Source organism: Oxyura jamaicensis, chromosome 2 (genome assembly GCF_011077185.1).
Source record: "Oxyura jamaicensis isolate SHBP4307 breed ruddy duck chromosome 2, BPBGC_Ojam_1.0, whole genome shotgun sequence".
Taxonomy (NCBI): Eukaryota; Metazoa; Chordata; class Aves; order Anseriformes; family Anatidae; genus Oxyura; species Oxyura jamaicensis.
The window spans coordinates 137,765,417-137,792,494 of NC_048894.1; the positions used below are offsets into that span (position 1 = coordinate 137,765,417).

Genomic DNA, 27,078 nt, shown 5'->3' on the forward strand with positions numbered 1-27,078 from the left:
AGCTAAATTAAACTACTAATACATTTCTTTTCCCTGAACAATTTAATCCTAATACCTAAACAGCTGGATTAAACACAAGATGATATAGCATACCTGCTTCTGAGCCAGCAGTAGCTGCAGTGACAACACTTCTGCGCCCACTAGCATTGTCCTGATTACTGTGGTTACTCTCACTGTCACTTTCTGTTTCAGCAGCAGCTAGTAAATCCAACTCCATATCACTGCCTACGAAAACAATATAAAAAACTCACGTTTAAAAACAGAGAAAAACAGAGTGGCTGTAGTAGCTCACAGAAGACATAAAACTAAACCCAGAGCCCCTGACTATAGTAGAAACTAAAAGATATACAGGGAAAGAGTATAAAAGCAGTGCAAACATGAAGCAATATTTGTAGCTTTTTCCTCATTTTTCAGCAGTTAGCTACCCCTGACCTTCTCACTCAGCCCTGGCCGTTTACATTCAATACACACACTGAAAATTAAGGCTTGAAGAATTATTTTCTCAAACCAAAAGACTCCACAACTATTTGTGCTCATGTATGAGAAAAGTTAACATATGCTATTTCAAATGAATATCCAAGGAATATCTGAGAACTTAAAAATATCTATTTAAAAATACAGGTTCTATTCAATTTTAAGTTTTTAGAATTAATATTCCAAATGCTCAGCAAGTGAATAAACAGATTTCCTGTCCTGTAAACGAGCTGACTGGAAACATGAGGCACAGACAGAAAGAGCAGGAGGTAATTTTATTTAAATCCTACTTTTGGACAATCTAATCCTGAAGAGACAAGGTAAGTCACATTAATTGCAAGAATTTCCAAACGTAATGGATGAATTTTGTCTATTAAAAATTGATCCATAATTCCATATTTCATGCGTGGTTTGAAAACTGGTTCACCACAGTTCAGATCCTTTTTGAGAGCACATCTACCATAACTGCTATTCTATCATTAGTCATTCAAAAGCTAAGCTACTTTTCAGGCTTCCAAACAGTTTGTGTCAAAAACTGCCAATACTCTGTCAACAGTAGCAAATACAAAGGGCAAAATCTGTTATGTTAACAACATCTAACAAGTTTTTTTTAAAAAAAAAATCTCCGATACTTTAATATTTTCTCCATGTGCAAAAACAAAAATAACTTGTTACAGGGAGGTACACCGTAATCTCTAATTTTACCCATCTTGTTTCTATGATGTGTAGCCCTAACCCCTTTGATTCTCTCTGTTTATGCTCCCAAATCATGATTCATTGATGACATCAAAACCCTTTTGGTTTTGATGCACAGTTAGTTCATCCAACCAGTAATATGCACAATGTACATTATACATACCATCTTCATCATGCTCATCATGCTGTCCTTCTGCTTCAGCATTTTCTTCACCATGTTCTTCCTGCTCATCATGATGGTCTTCTTCACCAGCTACCCCTTCAACCACTTCAACCTGGAAAGAGCGTTTTATTTTTATACCAAAATAATTTCTGTATCAAAGATCTGTGTGTTTTCAAAAGCAAAGAGCAAAATTTCATTTAAAAAACTAATAAACAAGAAAACATATCTAAGAAAAAAAATGACACAAATGAAATACAGCATTGGACATTAGATTTTAATGCTGAAAGGGTAAAACTGAACAAAGCCTAGAATTAATTTCTAAATATGGAAGCGCTATCATCCTGGTACAAGTCCCTCTAGTAACCATATGCTGAAAGACCATTTTAAAAGGGAGTTAAAATAAAGTGTAAGATCACTTAAGCGTAAGATCATTTAGATGTAGAGCTTAGGGATATGGTTTAGTGGAGGACTTGTTAGTGTTAGGTCAGAGGTTGGACTCGGTGATCTTGGAGGTCTCTTCCAACCTAGACCATTCTGTGATTCTGTGATCACATATAAAGGAGACTACAGATGTATTTATTGTATGCTAAGTCACATTGTTATTCCATCAAGTGTTTCGCATACACTTTGTATACTCTCAAGTAACTAAATGTTGTTGGAAACAACAGTTTTGTATTCAAAGCTCTGTGAAAACAAAATGCTTATGGAATTTTATGGACTCCATGAAGTATTACTGTGCTGTAACGGACAGTCTGAGTATCTTGGGCAAGCTAGACGCCTTGATGCATGAATTTCTGGCTCTGATATTAAAGCATATGCTAATGCATTAGGTCCCATACTGAGGGGAAGAAAGAAAGGGAGAAAAAGAAAACCGACCTCTTCCACATCTGCTGAAACGATATCATCTTGTTCTTCATCCCTGCCACGAACTGGCTGTGACTGGCTGATTCGTCTTTGCTGAGGATTCCTTATGATGTACGATGACTGAGACTGACTAGAACTTAAAAAAAAAAAAAAAAGGAAGAGGTTATAACAAAAAAGCATTAAGAAAGGAAAAAAGCATCAGTTCAGATCCTTTTTAAAAGGAAACCTAAAAGCCTGCTGAAGTGCCTAGACTGAAAAAAAAACAGACTGCAGAAAGACTTTCACAGGTTTATCATGAAACTATCAGATTCTTTTTCTTAGATAGGTGGGTAGAGTTGTGCTAAATCAGCACAACTAGACCACCTAAAACCTGCAAAGACCTTTGAAGTTTGAAAGAGAGACTCCGTGCTTCACGTGTAAATACTTCCAAAGACAGTAGACCACTTACATTCAATTGAAAGCTAGAAAAACTTTTTTTTGTATTTCTCAGAGGTATACAGCAGAAAGCAAGAAGAAATGGATTTGATTTAGAAAAATAAATTCCTATTAAGTTAAAATAAAAGAGAAGGAAGAAAAATAAAAAGCAAAAAAATATTTGTCACAGTGAGGCTGGTCACCAATCCAAAAAGGTTACACCAAAACATTGTGGAATCTAAATCCTTGGAGAGATTTTGCATCTAAATAGACAAGGGCCTGAGTGACCTGACAAAAACTTGAATGGGGATATATGGGGACGTGGGGGTGCAGGGGGAAGGGGACAGGGTGATGACTTCTGGACATCACTATCAACCTAAATTACATAAGAAATCTGTCAGTAGGAAACTATTTCCAAAATACTTGTCCAGAATAAGAAGCTTCGCCATTTTTCTACTAACAAAAGGCTAATAAAAAAACAACAACATAAACACCAAAACCCATCTTTAACAGTCTTTGAAAAGTATACATAGTGAGTTTTACCTGCTAGACTGGTCAGATGATGGTCTTGGTGGTAGAGGCTCCACAGAAAACAGTTCTTCACTTCCCTGCATAGCATCTATGCTGGTGCTAGCAAGAGTAAAGGGTGCTGTAGGACGTGCAATTCCCATCCTGACTGGAATAATTAAAGATTCTGCTACATTGCACAACTCTTCGACAGCGTAGGGCAATAACGCCTGGAATACACGTTTACATTTTCCGATTGGCTGTGGGATAAAATTGCTAGGGAAAGAATATGGAAAAATAAAGGTAAGTACATCCTCAATATTCTTTACAAATGTAACAAATTTTTCAAGCAGTCGTATCTTTAGTATGTGCATACATGTGTATATAGCAGCAATATGCAGAACTACTAAAGTCAGTTAAAAACACTCAGTAACTTGAGAGACTAAGGCTGAATATCTAAATTTACCAGTGATAAACAGATAGATTATATTTTTGACTAACATAATAAAAAACCTACTTCCCAAAACCCTCAACAGGAAAGTTCAGCATCTATCTTAAAAAACTGAACTTTACAAGCTACACACAATACCAGCAGATACTGAGCAATCTTGAGGCACTTATATTTCAATACAACACTGCCTACAGACTGCACCTTAATTCAAATGTTTCTGCCTATTACTGACGAGTATGAACTTTTTATTGAGAGAATTAACAAAAAAGCAAACAACCAAAACAACCCCCTCTTACTTTCCACACTTACTTTTTCTTTTTGGAGGAAGCCATTTCCACGCTAAGAATGACAAATACTCTTGCCACAGAACGCAGGAATCTCATTGTAACAGCAATAGCTTCCTCTCTACGTCCTGGTGTATACTTGTTTTGTAATTCTTTTACCAGAGTACCCAGTAAAGTATCTAAAAGCTACAGAAACAGATGATTACAACCCGATAATAGTGTGCAATTTAAAAGCATGAAATAAGCCAAATTAAGATTCAAAAAACAGACCACAGTCATAACAGTGTAACTTCACAAAAAAAACACAATTTGTAGTTGTTCTCATATTAGTCTCACAGCATATCATCCAAAACACACTAGAATAACCCATTACATCACAGGGAATTTAAAAGAAAAAACTTTTTGCCAGGGCCTGTGACAGGATGATGCGCAACAGTTTTAAGCTGAAAGAAGGTATATTTAGATAAGATATAGCAAAGAAATTTTTCACAATGAAGGTGGTAAGACACTGAACAGGTTGCCCAGAGACATTGCAGATACCCCGTCCCTGGAAGCGTTCCAAGTTGGACGGGTCTCTGAGCAACATTACGTAGTGAGAGATGTCTCTGCACTGCAGGGGGATAGACCAGATGATCTTCAAGGTTCCCTGCCAACCCATACCATTCTATGACTATTCAGAAGTCTACGTAAAACATGGCTAAATGTGCTTACCAAAATGTCTGCTGTACACTTCACAATAAGGCAATGTGTGAAACAGTCCAAGCGAATAGTTCCACTTTGCTGATTAAGGTAAACTTGTTCTTCAGGCAAGAGATGGCCTATCCTACTGCTTGCACTAAGACTTAGAAAAAAAAATAAATTTTATGTAAGTCAGCAGGTCTCAAACATCAAATCAAACTTTACATTGATGACTCTTTGTAAATACACACGGGTCTTTATTTTCCTGGGAGCCAAACATGATCATAGACTTCAGTGCATTCCAGTCTTGCAAAACACGTTCCAAAGCAAGCTGAGCAAATCGAGGAGGTTCTAAATCGTGATCGGGCATATCAGAATCTAAAGAGATAAAAAAGCAATATGAGGAAGAGATAATGAAATTTTGCCATTTATTATAAATACCATTTATTTCAGCGAAAGGGCTCTTACCTTCAGGATTTGCAGTTTTACGATTACGATCTTCCCTAATTCTAGGTGGTCTGTATTGGCAGTGTTCCACAGTTTGCCTGGCAACTGTCTGTACTAAAAATAGTAGGAGATGTTCTCCCCTGTAATGAAAAAATGATTAGTGGAGATACCATATACCACATATTTTAAGCAATAAAGATTCTTCTGCTCTAGTCACCGCACATATGAACTTACCTGCTATTTGGCATAGTAACAAGATTTGTGGTGGTAAGCAGGCGGTAAAGGAGATCAAGGCGAGCAGACTTCTGTCCTGCAATTAGTGTTTTACACTTGCACTTCTCCCAGCAATCACAGTAAGCTGTGGGGGATGTTCGTTTCAGCCTATAAGAAAGAAAAGGTGAGCTGTACACACTGTTCATTAAGATAGCAAATATATTTTACACAGGCTGTAGGTGTTACTGTAGACATTAAGATTCCTGCTAGAGTTCTTGTTTATTATACTAGCAAGATACCAAGATGTAGCTTAAAAGAGATATGCATTGTTTACGTCACTACACTTGGCATTTGCTATTCTTGTTTCCTACACTCACTTTATGAGGGCAATTTCACTGTAGAAATTTTCATAGTGCCTTGAAGCTCATCCAAGGATGTATATTCTTCCCCAAAATATCCTCCAGCCAAAATTAAGTTGAAGTTCCTTTCTAAATGCAGTAAAACCCCAGTAGCTGTCACAATGCTGAGAATATCTTTATAATTGTATTTGTTAGCTTACTATAGTGAGAAGATTAATGTGGTAACATTTACACACTGTAACAGTGGTACAGAACATCTACAGCTTCAAAGCTTTGGCCAGGTTGATCAGAGACATCTTGACTGTTCATTTGACTGCTAGCTCACTTCTCCCTTTATTACATTTGATATTAGAGATGAATATACTATACTTCTTTCTGGAAGTTTACAAGAATGATCTGTCATTGGGAATCATAGGCTTCAGAAAACTTTTGGAGGTGCCCAAAATGAAGAATATTATCAGATTATTGAGCACTTAAAGGTGTTTGACTTATTCAGTTACTCTGACTTCTATAAAGTGGAAATTACGAGATGGCTTCATGTTATTCTTTCAATTCAGATCCATAAAATATATCTTAGAGAGCAGAAGAAAAGGAAAATATATTTTAAATATTTTACCGATCTTCTGTTCTCTAATATCTGAAGATTTAAATCAGGGGAAAAAAACAACCAAAAACAATTGAGGGGAAGAAAAAAACAATCGTCACTAAAGAAAGAAAGCCACAAGACTGATTTGATTCTAAGAAACAGAACACAATACTTACTTGCAGTCGTGTCCTTTGTGACAGACCCTTGCACATTCTGTGCAGCAACAAAGAGATTCTAACAGGCCACATGTTCGGCATTCAAATATATCCTAAAAAAATTAACAAAAGTATTATGCAGAGTTTTTCCTTGATGCACTTTCTATCCGAGAACATTTTGTGTTAAAATAAAATCGCACTTGTTAAACCTGATGCCTTCACTTAGAAGTCAGTCGATTCTAGAAAGTGAAACTGTTGCTCATTTTAATATTCACTGTTTTTAAAGAGCTATTTCCATCAAAATTTTTGCCAAAGTTAGTGAGGTGAGAACCACACCCATTAACGGCAATATTTTGACCAACACTGCCTGCCTTGAGAGTAAGAAGCAGTGACAATGTTAGATGAGTTACAATAATTAAAACTACTTTAATGATCCAAAAATTAGATCACTAGACTAACAAAACACATGGTTGAAAAATATTACTTAAGAAGAATAAAAGCCTTACTTGGTTAATATGCTCTGCTCCAGTCCAGGTAAAACTGCATGTATCATTACAACACAAAACATACAAGGGAGAGTCATCAGGATTTGTACCAGAAGGACAAACCATTCCCATAAACACATCATCTTCTTTTTCACTTGAAGTTGCCTCAGCTAAAAGAAGAATAGAGTAGCAGCATTTAAAAACAAAAAGAACACCACAACAAAAACCACCAACAAAATCCAAAATCCATACTCGACAGAAGAATTGCAGAGTAAGTTCCAATGAAGTCTCCTTCACTTTTTTTTTTTTTTAAAAAAAAAAAAACAACGTCACATCACAGGTATTTGTTAAAGAAGCTACTGCAAACTGGACTGAAAAATAACCCTGAACAATCCTCCTCCAGTTTTAAACTTTCTGGTATTCTAATCAATTCAATGGATCACCATTTTGAAGGATTAAAAAAATAATTTATGAGCAACATTCTTATGAGGGATACACTCAGTCCTACAGATTGTCACACAATTCTAATCTGCCTAAGTTTCTCCTTAAATTCAGCTTCACATATGATCAATTAAATAACAATGTTGAAAGAGTGAGTCACAAAGTATGTGTCTGCATAAAAGTCACTTTAGTAACACCATCTAGTTTTGCATACTGATCTTTTTCCCCCCAGTTCAAAGACCTAAGTTCAATGCGATACCTGTGTACCACTGAAAATTGGAACTCTAAATCACTAAGTGATTGTAAAGCACAAAAGCAGTAATGTTCATATAAATCTATCATAATACATACACTACAAAAAGGATGATAGTCCATAATAAAAGGATTACCAAAACATGCAGCAAGATATGCTATTTTGTAAAGACATGTTTAGCACCAACACCTGTTGCTCAAACCGCGTACAAAAAAGTACTGTAATAAATCTGAACATATGCTAATGCCAAACTTCAGAAATAAACAATACACTAATAATTAGTGAAACCGACGTACCTTTAGCAATTTTCTGTGCAGTTTCTAGAATTGTAATTGCAGCAGGATATGCCCGGCCACTAACTGCTGACATAAATGGTGTCATGCCTCTTGCATCCCTAGTGGGGAAGAAAAAAGAAAAGTCAAAACACTGACCTTTTATTGTTTCAACAGGAAAGGTAAGAAGCAAACAAAAACTTAACACTGCTAACCTTGGGCAAATTGAAATACCAGGGAGTGATTAAGCACTTTTACTCATTTTACTTCTGTACATGCTACAAAAGCTGCCAACTTTCTAACATTCTCAACTTTACCTGATGTGACTCTAAATTAAACTTTTTAAAAAGGTTTCTATACGATAAATTGTGTTATGTAACATTAAAAAGAATAATGAAAATTCATTTGAAAACTCTTACTTGGCTGACAGCAATTCTCGAAGATAAGGCTGTAAAACAACACTATCACACAGCAATTTCAGTATGAAATGAGCATTTGCCTTCCGATCTTTTGATTCCACTACAGATGGTTCAGTAGAAGGCCCTGTAATGAGAAAATGAAAATGCAGAGAAACAGTTTTCTCTCAAAAAAAATGTCTGCCTATTAAAAACAAATAATTCAATGTTTCACTTCAGTGATTCATCGGGAGGACTATTCAACAGTCTGTTAGCTGCAGCAACATTTCACTGAAATATTGTAAATTTCAGTTCCAAATTACATTCTGAAATATAGGCAGTAAGCCCAATTTCATACTGATCACCATTTTTTTATGCTTCTCATTCCTCAGGTAAAAGTAATTTTTACATAAAACTTCAGGTACTCGGCACACTCATGAAATTCTGCTTCAATCCAATCTTCATTTGGTTAGAAGTGTTTGCATATGTAGAAAGTCTGTGCAAGCAAAGATATCTTTTTAGATCATTTTTCTTCTAAAGCATAATCAGATAAGCAGCAGGTCCTCACCTGGTATCGTGGAGGTGCTCGGTCCTTGGCCGGTGCCAGTCGCTGCTGTGGTAAGAGATCCCACAGCGGGGGCCAGGATAAAATCAATGTCACCATCTTTCAGTAAACAGAACAGCAGGATGTATATCAATATATAAAGACATCCCTAACAACATGCTCTTTCTGCAGTGTCTAACACACTGCAAGCTTTCTCTTCTTAATGGGTACTCTTCCCTACAAAAGGCCACATTCCTAGACTAGCATCAACGGAGCCAACGTTATAAAGCATTCTTCATGGAAGTTTGACACCAGCATAAGAAAGACACATACGGGATTAAAAAAAGAGCTTTTAAGCCTTCAGTAAACTCTTAAACTTTGCTATCTCGATGACATTAAATGTTTCAGTCTCACAGTCAAGTCTAAGCAATTCACCTTAAAAGTTACTGGTTCTTTCATTAAATTGTTAGTTTACAGCCTAATTTGATAAAAAAGTAGACTTACCCGGATCCATTGCAGGAGGATCGGGAACCCAGCTGGGAGGAGCTATTGGTGGAGAAACTGGGTCCTGGTGGTCACTTGATGAAGCACCAGCTTCATGTCTGCCCAATCCAGCAGCTCTCAAGGATCTTCTCATCATTTCCCTTAATCTCAAGCTGAATAAAAATTAGAAAAATAAAAAGGTAAAAAATACCAACTCATTTTCATTTATAATTAGATCATCTTAAAGCTGACTTTCAAACTGAAAAATGAAACCAAATTTCTTATTTACAGTTTTCTTCATCATTGTATAGAACGAGCAAAGAGCTATTTTTCATTCCTGTATTCATTTTGTTATAATAGGATATACCAGCCATGGAAGAAGAGACAAGAAGAGACAGTCATCGACTAATTGAAATGGGTTTGAGCCCAGAACAAATCTACTTTTTCCTCCTCAGCACTGCCTGTTGAAAGGTATAGCAGGTGACAGGCATTATCACCACTATTTGAAATTCCTTTTACCCCAAGCTTGTTGCCAGGACCCCTGGCATTTGCTCCTGTTGATGCTGTCTTTTTTAATTTAACTTAAACTTCATGAAGGAATTAAAGAAAGGGCTTAAATTATTTTTAAGGTAGCATTTAATTTAAAATTTTGCAACATGAACGTGCTGTTTTACTGATGACAGTCAATGAACAATTTTAAGATATTCCATATCCTCTTACAGGAGGAAAAAGTGATAGGAATAATGTATAGCCAAATAATTTAGTGATATGAAGAGATACAATGTTTTTGTTTTTGTTTTTAATGCACTTCCTTTTAAACAGCCAAGTCTTCTGTGGAACATGGGAGGGAAGCTTCAGTCCTCACCTCCCATATGAAAATGATCACAGCGATGAGGGCTGCAGCTTGGGACGGATAAAGACATCATTTTACATCAAATGACCTGACTACAGCACTAAGTTAAAAACAAACAAACAAACAACTATGCCTGCATCTGGAGTGCTCTGAACTGACGAGAACTCAAAGATACCTTTTGGTTCTCTTGACATGATCACCACTCAGTTACCATGATGGAAAGAGGAAGAACATCAGTGAGATCAGACATACTAGGAAATTCTATTTTTCTATTTATCTGCCCAAATGACCGCCTTCCTAAGAAATTCTCATAAGAGAAAGAACTTGGGCACAACTAGTGTACTTCCCTTCCACGATATTTAATTCACCTTTGTGAAGAACACTAGAGCTTATCCTTTTCTCCCAAGGAGAAATATTTCCACTTTACTACTGAGGAGTTAATGCCACAACTGCAGAAAAGAGAATCAGTTTAGAAATATCCCACCATCAGCTGGGAGGGTTGGGATTACAGGACTGGAGCTCCATCTTTTTCTCCTTGAAGAAGTGAAATCTGATTTCCCACTAGCAATAGAGCCTATTCTTAAACTAGACTGGAAGAAAGAATTAAAAGAGATTGGTAACTAATACCAAAATTAACATATAGAAAACAAGAAAACATTACCTTCTGCTGCTTGATGATCCTGCCCGACTTCCTGGGCCATTACTTGACACAACTGAGATTGCATTTGCAATAGCTTCGACAGCAGAGAGCCTTTCAGCAAATGTATTCCTTTCAGAGCGCTCTGCTTCTGAAAAAAAAAAAATACATCAGAAAAACATTAGCGTCAAAATTTCACTTGGGAAAATTATAAGGAAGGAGTACAAGGCATGAAATGCCACTAATCATAAAATATTCCCTGCATTTATTTATTTAAGATTTAGAGGGCAACAGTAGTCTCAAGTAAAAGTTTTTGTTATTATCTTTTATTTTGGACAAATATTAACCATAATTTTGAGTGGGTTTGGTTTCTAAAAGGGAAGAAAGCAAAGGAAGGAAACTTAAGGCACGCATGTTCCAGAACAAGCTTTCAGTGTCATGAAGAGACAAGGATCTACCACATAGCTGACTCTAGACACTTGCTGAGTAAAGGCTTCAAAAGTAATGACAATCAAAAAAAGCCAGAACAAAACAAACAAAAAAAACAAGCACCACACACTTCACAATTAACAGCTGTGAACAGCAACGCAGAGTTGTGGGTCTGTGAGATACATGCTCTACTTATGAGCATGCTTAGGAAAACTAACTGCGGTAATAGTTTAATATGGTAGCACAATCAGTTTAAATTATAAATAAGCATTGCTTCGCACAGCTAAAAGCCTAAGTACCACAACACATAAAAGTCCTAGTCACAAGCAGGACTGAGCTGTGCCGAGTGCTATACAGAACATAAAAAATTGCCTAGTTGTACCGAGCACAACTTGAAGCAGCCACTTGAACCAAAAGCCTAATTTAGATTTATCTGCAAAATAAATATAGAGCAGTAGAAGTCAACTGTGCAAGGCCTGCATACAATAACACCCATTGCTTCTTCAGGCTACTGGCAAAGGTAACAGCCACTGCACAGCAAGTTATGAATCACTCCAGCACTAGATACAGAAAGAATTGAAAGAGAAGCTGCATTCAACGTGACACAGGCCAGGAGAAGAGCTATTTTCAATTCAGACTGAACAACAGTTTTTGTTAAAAAAAATAGAAAAGTTTCATTTCTAAGTTGTTTTTTTTTTTTTTTTTTTTTTTTTTTTTCCAAAGTGATTATGATCATTCTTTCAGGACATGCTTCAATATTGCTACAGCTACTGCTCACTTTCCAATTAAAGGCTTTGCAAACTGACATTGGCCATCCTTTACACTTCTGTTCTCCACTGACAGCATTAAGACTTGGATAATCCCAATTCTGTCTCACAAGGCCACTACCTACTAATACTCTACATTTTGAATTGACAGAATAAGGTAATTTGAGAGCATTTATCAGCTTTTATAGTATCCCTTATTCTTCAGATAGTGACAAGTAGTAGAAGACTTTGGTTTTGCTTGTTCTCAAGTATGTGCAGGTTTCTTACTGACAAGAGTCATCAACTATCCACACCAGGCAACTATCGAGTGCTTGACACACTCCTACACTTGTGCCCCCAGTTCTATACTTGTTGACCCACAGTTGTAAATGAGCTGCCATTTATGCCACGCTCCTTTCCAAGATGCACTAGTTCTGGAAAACAGTTCTTACTTCATGACCCACCACGCAGTACTTCTGGCCTCCTCACACAGCAGCTCTTGAGATGGAATCCCTCAAGCAATGCAAGTTCTCTTCAGAGAGATTTCACCTATCCATGGTCCTGCCGTAACTAACTGGATTTTAGCTGTTCCACTTAAAAAGTTAGCACTTCTTTTTGGAAATCCATCAACTGTAAATGCCCCGACTCTATGGGTAATTAGATGCTTTGATGCTTTATGAAATCTGCCATCGTTTTCTACAAAAATTCACCTCAGTTTATAGGTTTTCATTACAGTAATTTGAAATTTAGTATAATAAATCTTTAACAATTCCACCTTCTTTGGACATAAGATCCATTCTACTGGCTAGACTGAGGTGTCAAAAAACAGAGCAACAGAGCAGCCTGCCCCCAGCCTTACATGTCTAGGTCCACTCTTTCTGCAAGTCCTTTATCTTATACTGCAGAAACTACAGGGAAACTAGGCACAGGACCTGAGAACACAAAAAGCTCTTCCCTGTCCTTTCTATTCCCCATCTGGCAGTTAGAGAGGAAGATCTCAGGCAGCCGCTAGCTGGAAAGGGGCAGCATTTTCTGCAGTTTAAGGAACATCACACCTGGAGGCTGGAATTGAAGCCTTTAGTCCTAAATCATTCTTCTTCACAGTTTAACAGATGGCTGTATGACTTACAGACGGTAACGTTAGTCAGCACTGCCCTCCAGACAATACAGAGAAAATAAATTGTCCTAGTATCAAACTCTAGCAGGTACAGTGGAAGGTGAATGTGATTTGAATATGGAGACATGAAACCCTTTTTTAGAGCAACATTTGTGAAGAGAAAGAGAGAGGCAGAGGGGTGTTAAAGTCCATCAGGTTCACACTCTTTTCAGATTTCAGAAAGTTAAATTACATCCAAATGAAGATACTGAAAGAATGTCAAGGTTGCAAAGACAAGCACTCAAATTAGGAAAAGTCAGATTACGTTTGCCCATGCATCCTTATTTCAGCTTCCTTGTGTGCTTATAGTAAAAGTCTTCAGTTACAGATTGTTTTTAGTGGTGGTGGGGTTTGTTTTGTTTGTTTAGTTTTTCCTCAACAAGACCCCTGCCTCAATCAGTGCACAGGATGGACGACACACCATAGATGAAGGGTTGTACAATGAGCAAGCTGTTTGTGCCTTATTTGCTGCTAAATTGGAAAGGTGCAAGCAGTAAGGCAGTAACAGCTTGGAAAGGAGAAGGGAAAGGTCTGTCTTTTGTTTAACGCCACTGGACATCGTTATGGAGAACTGGATCCTATTTCAGTCACATCTACCAACACAGAGAACTTTGCTAAACAAGTTTTTATAGATGACAGTGATACATTTTACTCATTTTTGGAAACAGAAAAGGTGCCTGATTCACAGAGATAAATAACATCCACAGAACAACTGAGATTACTATTAAATCCAGCTCTGGAATAGTGTTATGAAATAACACCTACTCAAAAAAAATGGGATTAGGCCCTAGACTTCTCAAACAATAAGTCAATAGCTTTGAATGCAGAAAAACTTCAAGCTATACCACCTTCAAGAGATGAGAAATCTGTACAATTAGCTTCATTTTATAAACAGGGATGTGAAGAACAAATAAGGTTTGTAAATGACTAAAATTCAATGACAGCACCATACAAAAATCTCACAAGAAAGTTCATTCATTATTCAGTGCAGGGTTTGTATGGTGTGCGTAAGTAAGGAATGGGGCCACACACTGAATGATGAGGATAAAAAGAAATATTGAATAGCTACCCATTCGGTGAGCACCGTCCATCTTGTGCACTGAATGAGGTAGTCCTGTGGAAAAAATAGTATGACGGTGTAATTAAAGACCATTTCACAATGCATACCCACGTACAGCACCTGGGTAAACTTAATTCGGGATCTCCTAATTTTTTTTTTGAGTGCTTGACTTAGCAACCTTGTTGTTCTGTTAATGTACTTTTCACATAATAGCATTTAATAGACATTTTTATATGGTGTCAGTGACTAACATTAACAAAAAGTCTGTTTTTACATTTCGTAATACGTCTCAACTGCAAGTAAAATTGGGAGTCATTAATGTACACTGTAACACTTGAAAAATATCAAGTACTGTTTCTCATTATGTTTACTACTGATATAATGGGGATACTAGTGATATAAAAGGGAAAAATACTTATCTTCATTTAAAATGAATATGGGGATGCAAAAAGTTTGCAATCATAAAAACAATTCAGTACTCCCAACTACTGAATACTTATAAACCTTTGTGAGGGTAATAAAAGTGTTGCCTCAGCACCTTTGACAGGTTAGGACACAATTTAGGTGCAAAATTTTAAGATACTGCTATCTGAAGAATGCAGGCTTTGTTTCAAGTGTTCTGGAAAATGCATAAAAGTTTACTGTGCAATTATTTTCATGACACTGTTGAGCTCACCCTCTTCCTCTTTTGTTTCTTTGTTGCTGGTTGGAAAGCATACAGACACACAAGCGTGCAGAATATTGCGGTTTCCATCACATCTATGGCCAAGGAACGTCTGCAGCACTTGTGGATTCTGATCCAAGACAACTGCTTGTTCAAGATTCATCAGGTATTGTCGGCAAGCCTCATAGTCACATCGCAGAATGTGCTGCATTAGAGTTTGTTTCTGCACTCAAAAGAATAAAATAAGTTAAATGAAAGTACAAAAACCGTAGACATACATGTTTGGTAGGTACTTCTAGTTTTCCATGTTTGAAATTAATAGAATGATCTAAACCTAGGACATTCTCCGGAATTCAGTGCAGGAACTGCTGAGAACATGTATCATCTCAATTACAGCACTATGAAAAACTCAAAACAGCATGCATTCAGGCACAAGAGTTAAAAGAAAAGACAGGCTTATGCAGCAGAAGCTATCAAACTCCTGAAAGCATGCCTTTGGCTTCACAGCAGGGTTCTTAAGATAAATTACTTTAATTTCATCCAACTTGGGAAAAGTGGTATGATTGAAAAAATAAGGGGTCTGCATTAACTAGCTCTTAAATATTTTGTTTTAAAGAAGTGATAAACACGCTGAGAAGTAAATGACAAGAAGCTGCTGAAGGTCTGGGAGGCTCACCCATATATAACTTCCTTTTCCACAGTGGTTAAGTACTCCACAGTGAAATCAATCTAACAGGTACACAATACCTCCTGGTGGCAGCATAGCACACAACAGATCCAGCTAAAAATCACCAAATCAATGATTGGTTTATACAAGCATGATAGATAAATTCACAGCCAAACTACTCATACAGCACCACAGATGAGTACAGGTCTCTACATGCAATTCAAGTGAAAAAAATCTTTGCTTGAGTCTCATGGTTTCCTAATTTATGGTCCAAATATAAGGTACAAAAATGTTAAAAGTGTACTGTGTTCACAAGAAAAATAAGTCATTGGATCCCTCAGAAAAGCTTTGCACTCATAAAACAAAGTTTCACACTGATAGTACACACATAAAGACAAGAGCTTTAAAAGTTACGCCTAAAAGTAGCATCAGTTAAAACTGATATATAAGTAATGCACCACCAATGGGTCTTTCACTTTACTACATCAATTTGGTTTTGCTTTGATAACTCTATGAGAATCTTCTGCTGAAATTAGTTCCCATAGCAAAAAAATACAAGCTGCTATCTAAACACAAAGCCCCTTCACACATAATTTTATAAAAGCAAGAGAAAAAAAAAAACAAATACATAATAGAAGCTGTATTACCTCAACAGCCATAATAATAATAGCAGCTTTCTTTTTGATGGTCGAGTTAGCAGGAAGATTTGTTAGGGAATGAACACCCATTCCAAGACTACTGATAGGTGGAAGGTCAAGCCAGTCAGGGTCTCGTATCCCACCCATGCAGTCTTTAGCCATTGGATAGATAGTACCATTTCCATCTCTAAGAATAATGGGAGATTCCTGCATTGGGGGAAAATATGTTAAAATTAAAACTCCACAACTTATAAACATTGTCATTCCCAAAAGGTCCATTTCTGCTTGACTGCCAACAACAAGAATTTACTTGAAATTATCATTTACGCCACTAACAATTACAAGTGTGTCAGCATAAGACAACAGATTCGCTTTCTCAAATGCCTGAAATGTGCTTGAGATAGCAAATAGTATTAAAAACATCTTAATGACAAACATTCATAATGAAACATATATTACTTACACTTTTAAATTACTTAAATACTCCAAAGAAAGGTGAATATATTGAAATCCAACAAACAAATTCCATGTCTTTGCCAAAAATATATCCTTCAACTATCCCCAAAAAAGTATATTTTGTTTATGAAAGTTGCTGAAATGACTTTGGTATTTTTTTTCTAGGTCTTCCTCATGGATGCCTGCACAGTGTAATCAACTGTACAATCAGATAAAATAGGATATTTGGGAATGGATAATAAAAGGGAGTTGCACAAAGCCTTAATATATCCATTTTGTTATCAAACATTTTTGCTCACTCTTCCATTTGTTCTCAAGAGTGGATTTTCATCTGTCTCACTTCCAAAACATAGCTAGCTAGCCAGTTTACACTAACACAGGAACTACTCCTTCAAGTTGTTTTTTTCACCTTTTTACTTTTGATTCAAGGTAGAAGTTGAATCAGATTATTAGTAGTGCTTCAGTGAGTTAGACTGCTATTCCACCCACCCCTCCAAAATATTACTGGTAGTACCATTCAATTTAAAGATGACAGAAGTGAAATACAGTGAGTTAAATGATTGAGATGCAAAGCCACAAACCTGTCCAGCTGTAAAAATAGCAACACTTCTTTCATTCTGACCCAGGAATGCAATGCTGCTAGTAGGGAAGTTATTCTCCTGTTCAGCCTTTCCTGTAGCAAGGTCAAATATGCAGTAGCGAACCCAGTTCCCGGTTTTCAGAACAGCATGAACTCCTTCAAAGATATATGAATAAAATGTTAATGCCTTGGACTAATTGTAATCAGTAAAAACACCAAACTTCTATACTTTTAAGGACTTAAAAAGATCAACACTGTTTATTTAACTATTTACATTAGTTTGAAAGTCCGTTTTCCATGAGGAAGAGAGACAGGTACTAAAGGGCATAACGGAGTATCTTTATGGGTTAAGTTCTACTTACCTTTTGAATCTACATTTACTGCTAGAATTTCTGTTTTTTCAGGAATACACAGCTTTTTAGGTGTCCTCTGAAAACAGTCAGGAACTTTTGGAGTTCCACCAGTTTTTACAACCTAAAAACATTCATAAAATTTTATGATACAATAAAGCACACAGTACTGGCATTTCAAAGTACTTTTCTCAGTGTTTCACAAAGCCATACCTGCAGTTCATCTATTCTGAGCAGCCTGCAGTCTTGGAGAAGAGAGGAAGGATCGGGATCTGAATTAGAACTGCTTTGACAGTTTGCATTACTGGAAGTGCCTGGAAATTTCACAGCAACATAAGCACCATCCACTTTTAGCACCTACAAGCACAAAACATTACAGTTTTAATAAAAGCTTTGGATAGACACTGCTGAAGCTAGCTTGCTTCAAAATGAACCAGAGCTTTGTCAGGAAAAAAAGTTAACAATCAGTGATAAAATCCTACAGATCTTGGTCTTTAGCTTTGTTGTTTTGCTTAAGTTACTAACACTTAAAATTTTGCATTTCATAATGACTCCATAGGCATCCTGCACCAGATCAGAAGTCACTCCACTTCAGCATCCTACCTGCAACAGAAATCAACGTAACTGACTGGAGACACTCCTACTGCTATTTCCCCAGTATATCTTTCCACCTACTGGAAACAGCAGGACAGCTTTAGGTTTAAAAGCACGGATAGACCTTTCTCTTACTAACTTGCCCTGTCATTTTTGTAAATAAACACTATTCCTGTGGCAATAAATTCCAAACATTAGCTAACAACTGAACTAATAAAGTCAGTGTATATTTTTTAAGTGCCTATTAGGTCTTGTAATACAGGAAATAGGGAATCACTTTTTATTTTGCCACATTTACAAATTTTTCAAGTCTTTGTTGTGAAGTCTTAGTGCTCATTCCTCAAGATGACTGTGTATAGTGACAAAGTGTCTTAAGTGTTTTATGGATCTATTACCTATTCCTTACATTCAGTGATAGTTATCTACTCAGTCAGTTAGGACTGAAGGACACAGACAAGTCCATTCAGAACCACTTCATGTCTATGTGCCTTTCTCTGTGCCCCAAGGAAATGAAGTTTTTCAGCCCTGCCCTTGCAGTTCTTTCTGAGATTGTAAGCGTTGCTGTCATGCATTCTAATCAGAAACTTCCAAACAGTTTTCCTTGAGATAGAGACATCTTATGCTATCACCAAACATCAAGGTCCTTTGAGTTTCCAAGTTGAGTCCCTAATTTTCTCCAAAGGAAAACAACACTAACAAGGAAGAGGACAAGGGGATGGAAAGCATTTTAATTTTGATAACTAAGATTTCATTATGCTCTCAGTCTTGATTAAACTAGATAAAAGCCAACAGTCTTGATTAGGTCCCAATTTCTCAATACTTCCTACGCAGAAAGTGCCTACAAAGCAACACAGACCTAGCTGTTAGAAACTTCCTACCTCATAGGGGACCTATGATAAAAAGCATCTTCCACACTTTCAATATATTTTAGCCAATAAAAATCCACACATTTCTTTGTTTTCTCCTAGTTTTCTCTAGTTACATGTAAGCCTAGCAAGGGCAGTAGAGAAAAGGACGTACTGACAAATATGAAAGTATTAGCAGATTTCTGCAATGAAGAGCACTGCAAATAGCCAGAGCACTTAATACCCATATACTGTAATTTTACTTTAGTAGCAGAATTCCTACTTCTAACAGCAGAGCACCAATGAAGACTTTAAGAATACTACCGGGAACTTTGAAAATTCAGACCTTGCCAAAAGATTTGTGAACATTAACTCTGACCTAGAACATACTAAGAGATTTGTATTGAGACTTGGAAGACAAAGATCAGAGAATCACAGAGTATCTCGTTGGAAGGCACCTACAGGGATCAAGTCCCAACTCCTGGCTCCACACAGGACCACCCCAAAAATAAACAATGGTTCAACCACAACTTCTAGACTGACATATACAATGTCTTTTGTTTTTGACAGAGTTCTGCTACAGAAAGCTTTGTAAACTGAGACCATCCATGGCAATATAGCAAGGATGTGACTTTCTAAAAAGTCATTCAGCAACCAAAATGCTGTGATGAAGGTATATTTGGGACTCCACAAGGGCAGTACTTCTTAACACAGGAAGTTTTAAGAGACTCCAAACCCATTTGACTACATTTCTGCAGTCTTCAGTATGTATTCAGGAATCATTCATGTGTTCTTATTCAGAACTCAAATTACCGTTCTGTTGAATTCAGCTCACAACAAGCTGAATTGCTAACATTACTGTTTCACAGTGAACAACACTGGCTGTTCTGGAAGCCTGAAGGATAACACTGCCAAGAGTATTCTTCTGCAGTCTCAGGTGCATCCAGTCTTTTCCATATAATTGCACAACTGATCCAAATTACATGCAGAACACATACAGGGTATGTACCGTGCTGTCCTCAGCCTAGACACCACTAAGTGAAATTGTTTGTGATTTTGTCTCCTGGATTCTATCTAACCTTCAAAGATGAGGTGTTACAGAACTGTAACAATGGAAAAGTGAATGATTATATACATCACTGGAAGAAAACAGCACCTTTGTCATAAACAACTATTTCAGAGTAGACAAAACCAGTAATTATATTCAAAAGAAAACCCACTTACTGGTTTTAGCATTTCATTTAAAATATGAAAATATTAAAATTCAAACTCTTCTGTTATTTATTACAGTACTTCCCCTTGATGCAGCTCACAAAGACAGACACCCTACAGCTGTTTACAGAATTAAACAGCTTTCCCAAAGCTGGTATAACACACAAACAATGGATTCAAATGACTTCAACTAGATCTCAAAACCTCATTTACAAAAATAGAACAGTTTTAATGGATTATGTTGCTCCATACTCCCCTTTGCAGAAATGATCTAAACACGAAAATAAAAGTTCATTGTGGGCCTCCTCCTTTCAAATATACTGCTCAAGGCAAGCCTTCCGCCCTAGAAGAAGTATATCCATTAAGTGTGCAACTACAGTAAACATGACAAATCTAACTGCCTTCTGTTGGACAGCTACTTCCTCTGCTGGAATTATGTATTTATTTGTTTTTAAAATATCCTCTATGAATCAGGTAGAAAGGAACCCAATGTTTTAGTTTTCTGGAAAACTTCTCTGGGCCTTCCCATTGTCATTATTTTCGATAAGCACAGCAAAGAAGTATCTAGATGACTTAGCCCTCTTAACATCACACAGTGCTGAAGTAGAAACCAAATACTTTACTGCTTACTCGTACTGAAGGGCTTACTAGTAAGAAAATGAAAAAAAAAAAATAAAGGGACCAAACAGATTTGCTGGATAAAATAATTTCATAGTTATGTAAACGAAGCACAGTATTTCTAATCAAAACATTCCTGTTCTTTGATTGCCCGAACATCAGAGTCACCCAAACATGAAGCTGATGTGCACATAAAAGTCAGTCACAACACATGTAACTCTTCACCATCTCGCTGGACAAGTGTAGTAGCTACTGTGATAGTCACCAGAAATAATCTTTCAGATTAAATCCCATCTGTGTTTCTTAATATTGTGGTTCAATTTAAGGGACTGGATTTTTAAGATGTAGCATGTTTTCCTCATAACACAGTCCATTAGCACCATTGTGCTATTCACAAACAAAAATGCAACACAAGCCTGACTAGACTGCAGCATTCTGACTAGAATACAACTAGTCACAAACTCTCATGCGTCCCCAAAACTATCAGCATACCATATATAATAGCGCAAAGCACTTTAACAGTTAGCTTATCTAAAATCATTTTAAAAAGATGGTAGGAGAGTGGATTTTAGACAAACCTTGCCAACAGGAACATTTTTAACATCTTCTACAAACACAACCTCCCTCAGAGACCACTGCTCCTCATTTACTTTCTCCTCCTCTTTTGGGGCAGGAGTAGATCGTCGTCGCTCTGAGACAAAAAAAGTAATTAATGAAAAACGACTTGAAATATTTAATCAGTATCAAAATGCATTGTTTAGCAAATACCAAGTGTCCCCCTCCCCCCCAAAAAACACAAGAGCATCAATGTTCAAATCTAGAAATTAATAATAGAGATTAACAAGAAGCTGGATTTACAACCATCAGAACTACCTAGCAGTATACTATGCCACTACTTCCCCCCTCTCCCTGAAATTAACACTAATAAAGGCTGTTATATAAATAAATCTATTTTTAAGGACATTTAATCAAAAATAATTACACAAAATTGTTTTGGCAGGACTTGGGTATTTATGGCATAGGTAACAAGATTAACGCTGTAAGACCCTTCATTCAGCCCTGCTACAGTGCTTCCTATCATTCATGCAAGAAGTCTGCTTGCACACTAACCTATGCCTTTTTGCTAAACATCTAAAGGAGTAGCAAATGAGGCAGAAAACAGCTCTTTAGGCTACAAGATTTGCTGCAAAGACATTATTTGAACAGTAACCATAGTAAACACAAACACATTGGAGAACAAATTTAAATACCTAACCTATCTAAATGAACACTGATAAGAATCTTTACCTCCTTAAGTTTCTATAGTATAACTGATACCATCAACATAATTAAAGGAAGAAGCAGAGAACTTCTAACAATGGGCTTAATTTCAAACTCTAGTTCAAAATCCCACGCAAAGTTGTAGTCAGTGAATGAATAATTACAGGTGAAAGAACTGCAAAACAGAAAGCATCAGTAGTATGTGCCTCTACTAGTTCAGTAGTCAGTACTGCACATCTGGGTATACAATACAAGACTTGGTCACTGAACGAGGCAACTCATTTCTTTAAGTGAACACTTCTTAGAACTGCACTGTGTGAACAAGAAAGGAAAAGATTCCTTTAAATGATGGTATTGTAATTAAGCCTTTAAAAATACCTAAGTTTAAATGGAAAAAAACAGATGCACAAGAGGCCAGTGACAAATTCTAATACAGCCTTAGGTTGTACTTCATAAGTTTAGTTGTACTTAAAAAGTAGAACATATGCTATTAAACATCCCACCTGCTTCATGTATCAGTAAATAATGACTGGTTTTAAGCGTTGTGTATAATAAAAATGGCCAACTACTGCTTTATGCACTGAAGTTCACCTGCAAGGCAAGCTGTGCAAGAACACCTTAATCTTAAAAGGAATTTTCCAAACCAAGTTCAACTTCTGGGTTGTAAACAAATTCACTATCACATTCCAATTAAACATTGGAAAAACTATCTTCAGACTTCCTATTGATCATCTCCTGAAAGATGCTTTCGATTCCGAGAAGTGTTATATTTTCTTATGTACACCTCGCATCAAGTAGTCACTGCTTGTACTACCAAACTTAAATTTAACACTGAGAATTAGATAGTCAGTGAATTATATTACAAAAGCTTTTGTGTATGTTGTGGTTCACACCAGAAGACAGAAAGATTTTTACTTTTAATCAGATTCTGAAATTAATACAGTATCTTTCTAGGACTGCCTTTTACAAGAACTTCTCTAGACAAACATTTTATATCACCATAAGCTACACATTACTTACTATATGGCATTGATGCGCTGCTGGCTATTGAAGATGCATCACTGCAAGTGGAAGCTGGGGATGGTGGAGGACCCATCTCCGTTTTCACTGGTTCCTGTTTGCTTTCAGGTCTAAAATAAAAAAGTTTTAAAATGAAGGAATGTGGGTTTTTCCATGACAATGGACAAAGTGTCTCTGCATCCAAGAAACCAGCCATTTTCTCTATGTTCTGAACTAACAACAACACTTCCTTTTTTTTTTTTTTTTGAAGCTAAGCAGCTTCCTACTGTGGAACTAGCATCTGGGATTAAGTTTTATAACATTAAGGAAAATGTATGAAGTATTACAGAAAACAAACACCCTTAGTCAGAAGCTGACCTCTCTTCTTTTAAATTTGTATCAACCAACAATTCTAAATAATATACATGTTCTCTGTGCGAGTTCACATTCTCACACTTACTTTGCTTCTGTCGTTTTGCTAGCTTTCTCCAGGTTTTTCAAGCTTTCTGGTGACCGAAGCTGAAATCGACAGCTGTCATTCATGTTCCAAACAGATTCCATTAACACACCCACTTTAGGAATTCCAGCACTGATTGAAAAAGCAACTGCTCCAGCATGATAGAGGGGGTTATTTCTTAAGCACACCTACAGATAGAAATATTTATTTCTGTGAGAACAAGTGGGATATACTAAGGGAAAGCATATATGCATGCATTTTCTTGGTAATGTACGTAGTAGTCAAAAAAAAAAAGGGAAAGAAACCTTACACAAGTGTGTGAGAAAAGGAAAGTGAGCATGATGTACTAAGCACTTTTTTTTTTTAGAAGAGGCTATTGTGCAATTCACAGCTGAAAATAATAGCTTTAGCAGTACAACTTTTTAATACACAACATTTAGATGCTCAACTGCAAAAGGAGGGATTCATCTAAAAACAAAGACTCATCCCAGAGTTAATTAGAATGGATTAGGAACCAAAAGAAATGTGCTCCCTGGGAAGGAACTGTTTTCTCTCATATTTATTCTAACACTAATCACAAAAAGAATCCTACATCTCTGTATCAGCTATTAAACTTTTTGGCAAAAGCTTCAAACCAAATGCCTATTCCGCTGCATATATACATCAATCCCAGTCCCTGATCTTGCAGGTACTTAAATGCAAAAACATCTACAAAGTTAGATGCTCTATTGAGAGCCATAACATTACTGAAATTTCATTCTCTCAAAATACAAAATTGGTGGGTAAATTAAAAAAAAAAAAAAAACTGTATGTGTACAGCTTGTTCCTCCATGTTTGCAGCAGTAACCATACTAGTAAAAAAAATAGCATTAACAGGACATCACTTCACAGTCATGTAATTAAGATATACCATTTTAATACCATACAACTTTGGTGCACAACAGGAACAGAACCTGATTTTTATTTTTTAAGAACAGGCTGTAAGCTCATCATACAACACTAAAAATGTCACCTGTGACTGTTACACTTGCCTGGGTTCCAACAGTTATATTTGGCATGGAGGAGATACCAGCACTAGACTTGGGCTTTTTATTTTTTGCTCTGGCCTTTTCTAGCATTTTCTTCCTTTGGCTGAAAGGAACTACACCCCTGTGGAAAAATACAATTTTTTAATAAGGGCTGTGAAAGAAATGCTTTGTTTAAAGCTTTGAACAATTTATTCCTTCTGCTTAATGAAGTCACAATTAAATATACAAGCCTCTGCGCCATCTTCTCCCAAAGAACTGCACAAATGACATTTTTCTCTCTGTTCATCATCACTTTCCAAATTCATCTAAAACAGAAGACTTATTAGAGAAGGAGGAAGACAAAGTGCACAAAATATGTTGTTGCCAAATGGCTTTCATTTTAGCCTGAAATGTTTCAAGACCTCTATCTCAGACGGCGTGCTCCATTCACAACTTGGAAGTTGCGGGTTGCTCCCTCTGAACTTGGCAATACCTTTCCTATGACTAGTGGCAGCTTCCAGAATTTGCAGTTACTGGGGAAGAGGATAAACCTTTTTTTTTTACTCTTAAATTCTAAAAGCTTCTACTCCTCTCTGGGGGCATGGCTGATGGACTTCAGACTCTTATGGCAGATTTAAGCAGCTACAAGGCCAGAAAAGGAAACTAAAACAAAAACAACCCTGCAGCTGGTTTTGTAACTAGATCCACTCATTTTAGCTGAAAATAACACCTATGTGCACAGTTAAACATGCTTATTATTTTGATGCTACGGGATTTCTACACTTCATGTTTTAGCCAGTGGGCTAAAGGTTTAGATGCTTTCATTTGGAAACCTCCTTCATCTTAAGTAAAAGATGAAAAACATCAGTTCCTAATGTTGCAAGGACCAAAGTCCTGCCTAATGTATTTGAGCCAACTGTAACCAAGTACATCAGTAGTAACAAGCTTCTGGCTACATCTGATTAACAGAAAATCACCAGTACTAACATACTGACAATACTCCCAAAAAGGACATGTTGATTAATAAATAGCTTTCAAAGATTACATGTAAATGTTAATACTAGTCCTTTTTACATATTGGAGCAATTATTATAGAAGCAGTAAAACCATCAGGTTCTGACACCCAAGTATCTTCCAATGTTACGGCTTCCTGGTTTCCTTACTCAGTAATTACTCTAAGTGAGGTGTGTCAGCAGTGATACATAATGAAAGGGCCAAGACCCAGAGGAGCTTTGATTTTGAGATTCAGGACTAGAATTTAGAATAAAATATATCTGTGTTTAAGTTTACCAGCCTAGCTACAATTGACTTTTAGATGTTTTCAAGAGAGCGATCAGGATTTCCTAAAAAAGCTATTTCATAGAATCAATTTTCAGTGCACCAATTTCCAACTCATCTTCAACTATTTAACTCATTCATGCCTATCACCTACTTAAGCTTCGGACTATACGTAATGCTATGTGTGACTCCTGACACACTGACAAAAATAACGCATCCTGACAAAACGTTAGTAATATTCAATAAATTCGCTAAAATTAGATCAACTTCAAGTGTTACTTTTGAGGGATTTATTGAACATAAACCTTTTAATTGTTAAAATACTTTAACATTTCATATTTTACAACGTTTATGAGTTAGATAATTTCAGCGACAAGCTCCAGAGGGAGCATCCAATATTATTTATCTGTTCTTTAGGATTCGGACCACAAACCAACGGACCGTAATTTTTAACAGAACTTGACAGGAGAATGTGGACTTCATATCTGGGTAAGTCTGTTCCACATTTATAATCTGAAAAATGCCTGAAAGGCATAAAGAAGGTTATTCTCTTACACTGTACAGTACTGATATATCTGAATACTAAAGCATTTATATATGTCTCCTAAAAGGATAATCATATCCCCTTCAAGATTTTTTAACTGGGTTGAAAAGCTTTAAGCATGAAGGAAAAGAGTAAGTGCACTTTAACAACTGAATTTAAGCTCAAGCACAGAGTTTCAGAACCCAGAACTGTGGTCAAGCAGTTTTGCAAAGACTTTAAGAACCAAGGACATTAAGATAGTCAATGGATCTACATTGTTATACATAAACACAGTATTTACTTACCACCAATACAAGTTGTTCTCTAGTTGGGCACATGTATAAAGAGCACAGCAATGTAAGGAAACAATCCGTTCTCCCTGAAGCTCTGAGTATGTCTGTGCAGTGTGTTCTAATTTAGAAGCTACTGAGCTTAAAGTTTCATCCACCCAGGTAGCAACCTAAGGGAAAACGGAAGAAAGGAACAGAGAACACAAGGGGAAAAAAAAAAGGAAAGATTTGCACCAATAATGTATTATTTACTGGTTTTGAAACAACAAAAAAAAAAAAGTAGTAATGATCTCATTTGGGATTTTATCCACCAGCACCTTTTACTTCCCTACAGAAAAGCTTTGCAGGATTTCCCCTCGTCCCCCATTTCCAGGACCAAATAAAAAAATTGACAAAAATACAGGTGTGTGTCATGAAAATACAACAAATGCTTTACTAACAACACTTCACAGTATCACGTTCACTCTAAAGTGGGCATAAAATTAAGTTTAGATAAATTAATTTACAGCACTGAAAGCTTCAATGCCCTTGGTTTTTCCAGTAATTACATACAGAACATTAACAAGCATCTCTGTTCCAAAACCCATAATTGGTT

At 36.6% G+C, this 27,078-nt stretch overlaps 1 protein-coding gene across 11 annotated transcripts in view; it reads right to left on the reverse strand.

Annotated features, from left to right (window-relative positions):
• Positions 1-27,078, reverse strand: part of UBR5 (ubiquitin protein ligase E3 component n-recognin 5) — an 85,585-nt gene that overhangs the window by 19,296 nt on the left and 39,211 nt on the right. For 6 of the 11 annotated variants that reach the window (XM_035316819.1, XM_035316813.1, XM_035316814.1 and 3 more), the window contains 27 exons: positions 26,499-26,653; positions 24,417-24,534; positions 23,389-23,573; positions 22,950-23,059; positions 21,248-21,360; positions 17,614-17,757; positions 17,413-17,524; positions 17,052-17,206; positions 16,024-16,221; positions 14,722-14,932; positions 14,055-14,099; positions 10,679-10,805; positions 9,186-9,337; positions 8,706-8,801; positions 8,162-8,285; positions 7,767-7,864; positions 6,798-6,946; positions 6,313-6,404; positions 5,213-5,359; positions 5,000-5,118; positions 4,783-4,909; positions 4,565-4,694; positions 3,879-4,039; positions 3,155-3,394; positions 2,210-2,333; positions 1,334-1,445; positions 94-225 (listed from right to left, as the gene is read on the reverse strand). In XM_035316819.1, the coding sequence (XP_035172710.1) occupies positions 94-225; positions 1,334-1,445; positions 2,210-2,333; positions 3,155-3,394; positions 3,879-4,039; positions 4,565-4,694; positions 4,783-4,909; positions 5,000-5,118; positions 5,213-5,359; positions 6,313-6,404; positions 6,798-6,946; positions 7,767-7,864; positions 8,162-8,285; positions 8,706-8,801; positions 9,186-9,337; positions 10,679-10,805; positions 14,055-14,099; positions 14,722-14,932; positions 16,024-16,221; positions 17,052-17,206; positions 17,413-17,524; positions 17,614-17,757; positions 21,248-21,360; positions 22,950-23,059; positions 23,389-23,573; positions 24,417-24,534; positions 26,499-26,653 (3,676 nt within the window). The remainder of the gene's footprint in view (positions 1-93; positions 226-1,333; positions 1,446-2,209; positions 2,334-3,154; positions 3,395-3,878; positions 4,040-4,564; positions 4,695-4,782; positions 4,910-4,999; positions 5,119-5,212; positions 5,360-6,312; positions 6,405-6,797; positions 6,947-7,766; positions 7,865-8,161; positions 8,286-8,705; positions 8,802-9,185; positions 9,338-10,678; positions 10,806-14,054; positions 14,100-14,721; positions 14,933-16,023; positions 16,222-17,051; positions 17,207-17,412; positions 17,525-17,613; positions 17,758-21,247; positions 21,361-22,949; positions 23,060-23,388; positions 23,574-24,416; positions 24,535-26,498; positions 26,654-27,078) is intronic. The other 5 variants (XM_035316815.1, XM_035316818.1, XM_035316817.1 and 2 more) reach the window with 3 other exon arrangements.